This window comes from Rhincodon typus, chromosome 22 (genome assembly GCF_021869965.1).
Source record: "Rhincodon typus isolate 14 chromosome 22, sRhiTyp1.1, whole genome shotgun sequence".
Lineage (NCBI taxonomy): Eukaryota > Metazoa > Chordata > Chondrichthyes > Orectolobiformes > Rhincodontidae > Rhincodon > Rhincodon typus.
In genome coordinates, this window is record NC_063353.1 from 31,993,579 (window position 1) to 32,006,076 (window position 12,498).

The 12,498-nt window shown below is 45.1% G+C and overlaps 1 protein-coding gene across 1 annotated transcript in view; it reads left to right on the forward strand.

Moving 5' to 3' along the window:
• The first annotated feature begins 10,457 nt into the window (after window positions 1–10,457).
• LOC109915239 overlaps window positions 10,458–12,498 on the forward strand; it is a 29,471-nt gene continuing 27,430 nt past the window's right edge. Inside the window, exons 1-2 of the mRNA XM_020514853.2 lie at window positions 10,458–10,522; window positions 11,358–11,533. Of these exons, the coding sequence (XP_020370442.2) occupies window positions 10,474–10,522; window positions 11,358–11,533 (225 nt within the window). The 5' untranslated portion in view covers window positions 10,458–10,473. The remainder of the gene's footprint in view (window positions 10,523–11,357; window positions 11,534–12,498) is intronic.

Genomic DNA, 12,498 nt, shown 5'->3' on the forward strand with positions numbered 1-12,498 from the left:
GTGTCAGATCTCTCGGTGGGAGAGCATTTCGGTGATAGTGATCACAACTCCCTGACCTTTACTTTGGTCATGGAGAGGAATAGGAGCAGACGGTATGTGAAAGTATTTAATTTGGGGAGGGGGAATTACAATGCTATTAGGCAAGAACTGCAGAGCATAAATTGGGAACAGATGTTCTCAGGGAAATGCACAACAGAAATATGTAGGTTGTTTAGGGAGCACTTGCTACGAGTACTGGATAGGTTTGTCCCACTGAGGCAAGGAAGGGATGGTAAAGTGAAGGAACCTTGGATGTCAAGACATGTGGAACATCTAGGCAAGAGGAAGAAGGAAGCTTACTGAAGGTTGAGGAAGCAAGAATCAGACAGGGCTCTAGAGGGCCATAAGGTAGCCAGGAAGGAATTGAAGAATGGACTTAGCAGAGCTAGAAGGAGGTATGAAAAAGCCTTGGTGGGTAGGATTAAGGAAAACCTCAAGGCGTTCTATGCTTATGTGAGGAACAAAAGGAGGAACAGAGTGAGGGTACGGCCGATCAGTGATAGTGGAGGGAACTTGTGTGCGGAGTCAGAGGAAGTAGGGGAGGTCCTTAATGAATACTTTGCTTCAGTATTCACCAGTGAGAGGGACCTTGACGTTTGTGAGGACTGCGGGAAACAGGCTGATATGCTCAAACAGGTTGATGTTAGGAAGGAAGATGTGCTAGAAATTTTGAAAAACATCAGATAGATAAGTCCCCTGGGCCAGATGGGATATACCCAAGGTTGCTATGGGAAGCGAGGGAAGAGATTGCTGCACCTTTAGCGATGATCTTTGATCTTTGTGTCCTCACTGTCTACTGGAATAGTATCAGATGATTGGAGGGTGGAAAATGTTATTCCCTTGTTCAAGAAAGAGAATAGGGATAATCCTGAGAATTACAGACCAGTCAGTCTTACTTCTGTGGTGGGCAAATTATTGGAGAGGATTCTGACAGACAGTATTTATGATTATTTGGAAAAGCACAGTTTGATTAGAAATAGTCAGCATGGCTTAGTGAGGGGCAGGTCATGCCTCACAAGCCTGATTGAATTCTTTGAGAATGGGACAAAACATGTTGATGAAGGTAGAGCAGTGGATGTGGTGCACATGGATTTTAGCAAGGCATTTGATAAGGTTCCCCATGGTAAGCTCATTCAGAAAGTAAGGAGGCATGGGATTCAGGGAAATTTGGCTGCCTAGATACAGAATTGGCTGTACAATAGAAGACAGAGGGTGGTAGTAGATGGAAAGTATTCAGCCTGAAGCTCAGTGACCAGTGGTGTTCCACAGGGATCTGTTCTGGGACCTCTGCTCTTTGTGACCTTTATAAATGATTTGGATAAGGAAGTGGAAGGGTGTGTCAGTAAGTTTGCCGATGACACGAAGGTTGGTGGAGTTGTGGACAGCGTGGAGGACTGTTGTAGGTTGCAACCGGACATTGACAGTATGCAGAGCTGGGCAAAGAAGTGGCAGATGGAATTCAACCCAGAAAAGTGTAAAGTGATTCATTTTGGAAGGTTGAATTTGAATGCAGAATACAGGGTTAATGGCAGGACTCTTGGCATTGTGGAGGAACAGAAGGATCTTGGGGTCCACGTCCACAGGTCCCTCAAAGTTGCTATCCAAGTTGATAAGTTTGTAAAGAAGGCGTACGGTGTGTTGGCTTTCATTGGCAGTGGAATTGAGTTTAAGAGCTGTGAGGTTATGCTGCAGCTCTATAAAACTCTGGTTAGACCACACTTGGAATATTGTGTTCAGTTTTGGCCATTATAGGAAAGATGTGGAAGCTTTAGAGAGGATGCAGAAGAGATTTACCAGGATGCTGCCTGGACTGGAGGGCAGGTCTTATGAGGAAAGGTTGAGGGAGCTAGGCCTTTTCTCATTGGAGCAAAGAAGGATGAGAGGTGACTTGATAGAGGTTTACAAGATGATGAGAGGCATAGATAGTGTTTTCCCAGGGCGGAAATGACTATTACGTGGGAGCATAATTTTAAGGTGATTGGAGGAAGGTATAGGGGAGATGTCAGAGGTAGGTTCTTTACACAGAGTAGTGGATGTGTGGAATGCGCTGCCAGCAGTGGTAGTGGTGTCAGATACGTTAGGGACATTTAAGCGACTCTTGGATAGGCACATGGATGATAGTGAAATGTAGGGTATGCAGAGTAGTTTGATCTTAGAGTAGGATAACAGGTGGGAACAACATTGTGGGCCGAAGAACAGTACAGCACAGTACAGGCCCTATGTTCTAAACTACAGAAGGTGGTGTGCACAGCCCAAACCATCACGGAAGCCAACCTTCCATCCATGAGCTCCATTTACACGGCTTGCTGCCGTGGAAAGGCAGCCAACATCATCAAAGACCTATCACACCCCGGTAATGACCACCTACATCCTCTTCCATCAGGCAAAAGATACAGAAGCCTGAACACACACACAAGCAGTTTCAGGCACAGCTGCTTTCCATCAGACTGTTAAATGGACTCTAGCCTCAAATAATATAACCCGCAAAGTAACCTGTATGCCCTGAAGTCTTTTTGATCTGTAGATCATTTGCTTGCTGTGATCTGCCTGTACCACTCATAAACAAAGCTTTTTACTCTATTTCGGTACACGTGACAATAAATTAATCAATCAGTACCTCAAGCAAATGGCCATGCGTGGAGGTGAAGCAGAAGTCCTCACTTGGTAAACGGATTTGCTGTCAGACAGGGATACTACTGTCAATCAAGAAGCCTAACCTATTCCATTCCAGTGGATTGGTCGTGGTCAGTAAGGCCTCTCTCCTATGAGAGGATCTGTGTCTTTCATTCTGGGGATTGGGATGCTGTCAATCTGATAGATCTTGCGTAAGCAGACTACAGGTAGGCTACTCGAGGTACTATTGAGACAAAAGACCAGAGCCTGGGCTACAAACAGAGCTGCTTCTGCCAAGTCAGTCCAGGATGTAGGCCAAACAATTTAGTCAGTAATGGTCAAGGAGCATTCCTAAGAGTCTTGGGAAAAGGGAGCAACTCAAGCCAGGGATGGACTTTGTTTTACTGTGTTGTTGAGGGGCTGGTGATAAGGAGGTAATTGTAGATCGTGGGTGGAACCTCATAATGAATCAGAAAAGACTGGGAGCGCCAGAAGAAGTGGTTCAAACAGGAAAGACAATAGCCTAGTGATATTATTGCAAGCCAGTTAATCCAGGGACCCAGAATTGAATCCCACCATGACAGATCATGGAATTTGAATTCAGTGAAAATCTGAAATTCAGAGTCTAATGCTGAACATGAAACCATTGTAAATTGCCATAGAAACCAACCTGGTTCACTGATGTCCTCTAAGGAAGGAAACTGTCATCCTTACCTGCTTTGTGATTCCAGACCCACAGCAACATCTTCTGGTCAATTAGTGGTTGGCAATAAATGCTGGTCCTGCCAATGACAGCCACATCCCATGAATGAGTAAAAAAAGAGTAATGGTAACATTGGGAGGGCATAGCCTTACCAAGCGTATGGAAATTTTCAAAGTTATTGCTCTGAGGGTAAAATGTGGACATTAATACTTACGTAAAGGGACTCAATGAATAGGGAAACTGAGCAGCTGTAGGGACCACAGGAGCAGGAACACAAAAGGGAACATGAAGGATGGGTCAAAATTGTGCATCACTGTTGGAATCTGCAAGTGATTTACGCTGAAATAAAGTTTTAACATTGCCATTTCAATTAAAAATCATCTGAGACATAACTACTCAAAATTGCTGCCACTTCATGCAAAGTGGGTGAATAAGTTACAATTTTTTTCACATTTGGGAAAGTATATAACTTTTGGCAATCAGAGGGCCACCGAGGAGCAATTGCAACAATCGTGCGTCCTCTGCTTCAATAAAGTCACCCATATGACTTCAGTTTACACTTTATCAGCTTTGTCCAAGAATGCATATTTAAACATATGGCCTCGTGCAATCATGAGCGTCACATTGCCTGCACTAATTGCCACGGTAGCTAAGCAAGTGTAATGAAAACAAGGCACTGAAAAATGGACCTAAAGTTCCCATTTCATAATCACATTCTAAAGCAAGCACTAGAAGATTTGCTTCATAGCTGCCAGCTTCTCTCACTTAAATGTATGTAGGCTTGGCTTGTGATGTGGAGAGGAGACTATCATGATGGCTGACTGGCAGACTTCTTCTGTAAGATGAAAATTTTAGTTGTGCGACGTACTATTGGACAGTCGCATACCTCAGAGGTCCTTAAGGAGTCATGACAATGACTTTGAGAAGCCTCCATACCACACTTTGTGAGGACACGATATGAGGCTTCATTGTTATGGATGTGAGGGTTAAGTTGTTCCTTCAATAGAATGGTGTTACCTTCTTGACATTCCCCACAGATTATCCACTGACAAATCTCATGTGGGGAATGCCATTGTTAGAGTCTATGGTTTTGATGCAATTCCAAAGACAACATAAAAGGAAACAGTGATTACAATTTCATCACCAAGCCCAGCAAGTACAGCTTCCAGCAGGAGAAACAGTAAACAAAGGTCCATAAAGGAGATACAGGAGAATGACCATACCCCAAATCTACATGCCTCACAGTCATTTTCTTCGACTGTCAGAAGGATATTTCCTGCCCTATAATCTCTGAACTAAGTCATCTACTGGAGGAAGACTTGCACTCAAGAACTGAGTGGCAGTGCCATCCCGGTGGCTGTCAAGGTCATAGCTGCCCATAAGGTTCATGTTAGCAGCTTGTTTCAAGGAACAAGTAAGGATCTATTTGACATCTTCCAATCTTCAAAACATTAATGCATCCAGGATTTTATTGATACCATTTTCTCCAAAGAATACCCCTTTTCTATCCCTCCCCATGCCTGTTAGAAGGAGAATCAAAATTCTTACTTTCTTGATATTCCTGCATTCTTCCATGATTCCTAGGTCATATAGGGATGGCTAATGGGAGACAAGGGATGCCTCCTTCAAGCATAGAGATAACAAGGTGTAGAGCTGGATGAACACTGCAGGCCAAGCAGCACCATAGGAGCAGGAAGGCTGACGTTTCGGGCCTAGACCCTTCTTCAGAAATGGGGGAGGGGAAGGGGGTTCTGAAATAAATAGGGAGAGAGGGGGAGGCGGATAGAAGATGGATAGAGGAGAAGATAGGTGGAGAGAAAACAGACAGGTCAAAGAGGCGGGGAAGGAGCCAGTAAAGGTGAGTGTAGGTGGGGAGGTAGGGAGGAGATAGGTCAGTCCAGGGAGGACGGACAGGTCAAGGGGGCAGATTGAGGTTAGTAGATAGGAGATGGGGGTGGGGCTTGAGGTGGGAGGAGGGGATAGGTGAGAGGAAGAACAGGTTAGGGAGGCGGGGATGAGCTGGGCTGATTTTGGCATGTGGTGGGGGGAGGGGAGATTTTGAAGCTTGTGAAATCCACATTGATACCCATTGGGCTGCAGGGTTCCCAAGCGGAATATGAGTTGCTGTTCCTGCAACCTTCAGGTGGCATCGTTGTGGCACTGCAGGAGGCCCAGGATGGACATGTCGTCTGAGGAATGGGAGGGGGAGTTGAAATGGTTCGCAACTGGGAGGTGCAGTTGTTTATTGCGAACCGAGCGTAGGTGTTCCGCAAAGTGGTCCCCAAGCCTCCGCTTGGTTTCCCAGATGTAGAGGAGGCCACAATGGGTACAGCGGATGCAGTATACCACATCAGCAGATGTGCAGGTGAACATCTGCTTGATGCGGAAAGTCTTCTTGGGCCTGGGATGGGGGTGAGGTGTAGCACTTCCTGCGGTTGCAGGGAAAAGTGCCGGGTGTGGTGGGGCTGGAGGGGAGTGTGGAGCGGACAAGGGAGTCACGGAGAGAGTGGTCCCTCCGGAAAGCAGATAAGGGTGGGGAGGGAAAAATGTCTTTGGTGGTGGGGTCGGATTGCAGATGGCGGAAGTGTCGGAGGATGATGCGTTGGATCCGGAGGTTGGTGGGGTGATATGTGAGGACAAGGGGGATTTTTTTTGGTTGTTATTGCGGGGACGGGGTGTGAGGGATGAGTTGCGGGAAATGCAGGAGACACAGTGGAGGGCGTTTTTGACCACTGAGGGGGGGAAGTTGCGGTCCTTGAAAAACGAGGACATCTGAGATGTACGGGAGTGGAATGCCTCATCCTGGGAGCAGATGCGGCGGAGGCGAAGGAATTGGGAATAGGGGATAGCATTTTTGCAGGAAGGTGGGTGGGAGGAGGTGTATTCTAGGTAGCTGTGGGAGTCGGTGGGCTTGAAATGGATATCGGTTTCTAGGTGGTTGCCCGAGATGGAGACAGAGAGGTCCAGGAAGGTGAGAGAGGTATTAGAGATGGTCCAGGTGAACTTAAGGTTGGGGTGGAAGATGTTGGTGAAGTGGATGAACTGTTCGAGCTCCTTGTGGGAGCACGAGGCAGCGCCGATACAGTCATCAATGTAACGGAGGAAGAGGTGGGGTTTAGGGCCGGTGTAGGTACGGAAGAGGGATTGTTCCATGTAACCTACAAAGAGGCAGGCATAGCTTGGGCCCATGCAGGTACCCATGGCCACCCCTGTTGTCTGTCGGAAGTAGGAGGAATTGAAAGAGAAGTTGTTGAGGGTGAGGACGAGTTCGGCTAAGCGGATGAGGGTGTCAGTGGAGGGGGACTGGTCGGGCCTGCGGGACAGGAAGAAGCGGAGGGCCTTTAGGCCATCTGTATGGGAATGCAGGTGTATAGGGACTGGACGTCCATGGTAAAGATGAGGTGTTGGGGACCGGGGAATTGGAAGTTCTGGAGGAGGTGGAGGGCGTGGGTGGTGTCACGGACGTAGGGAGGGAGTTCCAGGACTAAGGGGGAGAAAACTGCACCTCCCAGTCGCGAACCATTTCAACGCCCCCTACCATTCCTCAGACGACATGTCCATCCTGGGCCTCCTGCAGTGCCACAACGATGCCACCCGAAGGTTGCAGGAACAGCAACTCGTATTCCGCTTGGGAACCCTGCAGTCCAATGGTATCAATGTGGATTTCACAAGCTTCAAAATCTCCCCTCCCCCTACTGCATCCCAAAACCAGCCCAGCTCGACTCCGCCTCCCTAACCTGTTCTTCCTCCCACCTATCCCCTCCTCCCACCTCAAGCCACACCTCCATCTCCTACCTACTAACCTCATCCCGCCCCCTTGACCTGTCCATCCTCCCTGGACTGACCTATCTCCTCCCTACCTCCCCACCTACACTCACCTTTACTGGCTCCATCCCCGCCTCTTTGACCTGTCTGTTTCCTCTCCACCTATCTTCTCCTCTATCCATCTTCTATCCGCCTCCCCCTCTCTCCCTATTTATTTCAGAACCCCCTTCCCCTCCCCCATTTCTGAAGAAGGGTCTAGGCCCAAAACGTCAGCCTTCCTGCTCCTATGATGCTGCTTGGCCTGCTGTGTTCATCCAGCTCTACATCTTGTTATCTCAGATTCTCCAGCATCTGCAGTTCCTACTACCTCCTTCAAGCATGGCATTTTATGAAACTCAGACTGACACAGAACAAAGATTCAACATTACTCACACTTTGACCAGGGCCGGACTGGAACACCTCCTCAAGATGAAGCTTTGATGCTTTGACAGTTCCTCCAGTGCCTTACAGTATAGCCCACAAAGGGTGACCCACATGCTGTGCCCTTCACAACTAGAACAGACAGAGTGGCAATGTTCTGGATGCAAATGAAATGTAGGTCAGCAGAAATCATTTCAGGGTGAAAATGAGACTGAGGTTCAGAACATTGAACAGGAAGGTCATCCAAGGCAGCATGCAAAGCAGAGACTGAGAGGCCAGGGTTAACCTAATTAAAAGCTGTTTTCAGGGTGAATGAGCTGGATTTGACTTACTTTAATTGTTTCATATTTTCTTAGCTATATGGCAAGAAGTTCTTGCTTTCTGCAAAGAACATGTGAATCCTATTATTTTTGAACTCCTCAACCTTTGTGTTGTTGAATAAATGTCTTGTTACCTTTTGATTACATGTTCGATATCTTCAGGTGGTCCCACTTTAAATACATATGTTTAACATTAGAGATGGGTTCTCTTTTGGCGCAGGGGTCATGTCCTTGCCCCTGGCCCCAAGAGGTCCAGGTTCAAGTCCCACCCACTCCAGAGGTGTGTTATGTATATCTCTGAACAAGTTGATTAGAAAAATAGATTAATGTTAGTGACGCTGCATTTTTGTGGTGCATTAGTCAGGTCCCTACCTCTGGAATGAGAGACTCAGATCATCTGAAGAAGAGTTGCCAGACTCAAAATGTTCACTCTGCTTTCTCTCCACAGATGCTGCCAGAGCTGCTGAGTTTCTTCAGCAATTCCTGTTTTTGCTCTTTCTATAATGCTGGGATTCTCTTTTTACTTGGTGTACAGCTCTGACCTGGGCTCCAATCTTTGTCCAGGTTTTGTGAGTCTGATGCTGTGGCCTCCTATGGCAGTCAGTTGGAAAAAAGACTGGTGTTCTCTGTACCACCACTCCACCTGCATCTCAACGTCCCTGTCTGTGAAGAAGGATGTGAGCTTTCCTTTCCTCTGGGCTATGTATTGGCCAAAAGCAGCCAAGCATGAGGCCTACTTACTGGCTTGCATGCGTCTGAAGTGGTTTGCAGTAGGCCTTCAACTATGCCTCCAAAGGTGTGAAAAGCTGAAGGTCCCAGCAGTGACAAGCATTTCCATGTCTTTGGCTATGCAGTTCTCATAAAGTGCCCAAAAGCATGCCACACAAATGCCAGAGAGTGACCACCTCCAATAAGAGACAATCTAACCATCTCCTCTTGACATTCAACGATCTTACCATCACTGAATCTGCCACCATCAACATGCTGGGGCCTACCATTGACCAAAAACTGTACTGGATTGGCCATATAAATATAATGGCTACAAGAGCAGTGCAGAAGTGAGGAATATTGCAGCAAGTATCTTCCCTCCTGACTCCCAAAGCCTGTCCACCATTTACAGATTACAAGTGCAGAATGGGATGGAACAGACCCGCAGATGAGTGCAGCTCCAACAACAATACAAAGCTGTCTGCTTGATTGACACCACATAACTCCCTCCACCAGCAATGCTCAGCAGCTGCAGTCTGTACCAACTACAAGATGCACTGCAGAAATTCACCAAGGATCCTTGGATAGTACCTCTGAAACCCGTGACCATTCTATCTAGAAGGACAAGGGAAGCAGATACATGGAAACACCATCACCTGCAAGATCCTCTCCGAAGCACTCACCATCCTGATTTGGAATTTTATTCTCTATCTCTCAGTCAAAATACTGAAACCGCCTTCCTAATGGTGCAGTGTGTCTACCTACAGCACATGACTGCAGCAGTTCAAGCAGGCAGTTCGCCACCATCTTGAGCATCTAGGGATGGGCAATAAATTCTAGTCCAGCCAGTGACGCCCACGTCCCATGATTAAATTTTTTTTAAAGGTCCAACTACATAATTAATGACTTAATAAAGAGCAGAAGATTGTACTCTGAGCCACGGTGGACTAGTCATTATGAATCTCACGCACTGTAAGACTTCAACTGAGAATGGCAAAGCTCCACCCTCTTATATTTTTTAAATGAGGAAACTAAAGTTGTACTCAGTAGTCCAGGTGAAGTTTCATCATTGCCTGTACAGCTGCAGTAAAATTTCCTTTTTATATTGTGTTCCCCTTATAAAAAAGTAACAACATTCTATTTGCCTTCTGAATCAATTGCTGTATGCATATACTAACTTTGTACTTAATATAGCAGGACTCCCGGATGCCTCTGTGCCACCACATCTTGCAATTTCTTTTCATTTAAATAGTATACTACATTTGTATTCTTCCTGCTAAATTGGACAAGTTTGCATTTTCCCACATTATACTGCATTTGGCATGTTTTTTGCCCACTCCTTTAACCTACATATATCCCTTTGCAGACTTTCCATCTCCTCCTGCCAACTTTCCTACCATCCTTAATGTCATGAACACATTTAGTAACTATAAATTTGTTGTGATTGTAATGAGGTCAGCCAGGTGGACTTCATAGAATACAAGTTCCCTGATTGGGGCTGTTAATCTGATACAATCAGGCAGCTGTGGCTGGCAGATAAGAACAAATAAGCAGCATCAGGCATCCTGTTACTCTAAAGGCTGGCTTTGAGGGAACCAGGATCAGTGTTAAGGACTCTCCATGTGTAACTAAAGGGTGACTTGGTGATGTGATACTGGCTTCTGTGGAGTTATTTCACTTTCGTCCCCCACTGTTTGACATAGGTGATTTTCTTGTGACAATCTGCAGGTGCAGTGGATCTAGAGAGTCCAAGTCCCAAGAAGGTGGCAACGAAGGGTCTACCTATGACCTCAGTGAACTATCCAGCTGCACCTGCCTGCTTGACATTTCTGATTTTTAATTTTATTGCTTGTCTCCTCCTTGTTAAGACACCCTCTCAATCCCTGAGCTGTATCAGTAGTACCCATGTCTCCTGATGCAGCTGCCAAAGCTTTTGACCTCCTGGCAAATACAGGTATGAGTCCCCCATAACTCCCTGTTGTTAGGATCGCAAAGCCTGTGGTAAAGTACTGAGCTCAGGGTCCAGCTCAAATGTCAAAAAGGTCACCTGTATGAACATTGAAATCTATCAACACCTATATTTGTAGAGTGAGGGATGTTTTAATTTTGATCTGATAAATAAAGTCAACACAAGTATAGGTTTCTACATTTTCCTTCCAATTTTCTGTCTCTCCTCTTATAAACTTGTACTATGGCATGATCTACGCACATCTGCCAGCCCCCCGGTTCATTACCTAAGAAACCTTCATGTGAGAGTGTGAACAGTAGGTATCACTATGCTGCGGGAGCGTGGAGAGCTGCCGACTGTTCTCATCTGATGGTCCCACATAAGAATGTTTCCTATAAGACTGGATGAGTAGCAATCAAGCAGGAACCCTTGGACTTGAATTTGTTTTTGACTTTAATTAACCAGGGAAACTAAGGTCAAATGGTGCATTTGTCTCAGCTGTGATTAACTTATTCTATCTGGACCATCAAGAGTGTGAAACTCAGTGATATTTTAGATATTATGGTTATTTACAAAGTTATTAGAGAACTTATCATTTTATATATTTTGAAGGAACATGTGTAGTTTTTTGTGCTTCCCTGATTAGAAGGTACATCCTGTGGAAGGTGGGGAAAGGGTTTTGATAATGGATAAGTCGGAAAGTGTCAGTCACCAAAAGATACTGCTTTTCTTAGAAAGAAGTTATGTCAGTCAACCCAAAAGTTAATTTAATTGAATTAAAGAATGTTTTATGACACCTGATTCTTGACTTAGTTTCTCATTTTTAAAACAAAATGTTTAGAAACTTTAAAGAAGAATCTGCATAGCGTCAATATCCATCACCAATCAAGCCAAACTTCCAGCCACATGCAAAACCAGCAAAACTCTATGTCTAACCAACTGCTTGTTGGGGAATGGGAAAAAGAAAGAAAGGCGAAAGATAAGACTCAGTCTGAGAGAGAAGAGTATGTGACAGAGGTACTACACTACCATTTGTGGAAACTCGTTTATCATGCTTGTCAAGTTAATAGATGTTAGTGTTGAAAAATGAAGTACTTTTCTCATTTCAGGACTCCATATCCAATATCGGAAACTCCTACTTTAAGCAAAGTATGTTAAATTGCAGAGTAAACTTCCTCTGCTCTAAATTGCCATTTGTTTCAATCCACTGTCAGAAGTCCCTGTTGGTGATTTTAGCCATTGCCTAGTGATTCTAAGTGAAGCCAAATAAAAAATACTTTTTATGCTAAGTTCACTAGTAACAAAATTGAGATTGCACCTATTTTTTGTTTTCCATTTCTGACAGCAACTGTCCTGTGCCTTTTTTGATCCAAATTGTGTATTTAGTGCTAAATGTAGGTTTACTTGTAGAGTAAAACCCGTTTAGTACTGGGTTGACATGGCCCCAAATACATTTTGCAATGGAACTCTTAAGTTGATCACAGAAATAGTCACTCCATCAATCTGTCTGGATTTTAATTCAAGAAATAAATATTCCCATTTTAGACTTTGTTTTTCTTTCATGGACAGTGGAGCTATTTTTGAATTGCAAATTGCATCACCAAAGCAGCAGGACTGCTGATCTTCTCAGAAGCATTGGTTTGAGTGTGGGATCACTATCTGAATAGGTTTGGTGGATGGTTGAGGAGGGAAGAGGAAGATTCAAAGTGCATGATTACCAAGCCAGCAGCCTTCATTGTGTCTACATGTTGGAAGAAATGGCAGCTGCGTCTTCACCACTAGCACTTTCAGTAACACCTATGTCCAGCTGATAACCATGATATTGTAAACTCCTGCCTGTAGGTGACCACATTATTGTCATGGTGCACCAGTCTCCCACTTTATCTTGCCCCCCGTGAGTTGATGAACTGTAGACACTGTGCCATCAGTAATATTCCACATCCCTCAGAAAGTACCAGATGATTACTTCATTAACAAGTTCA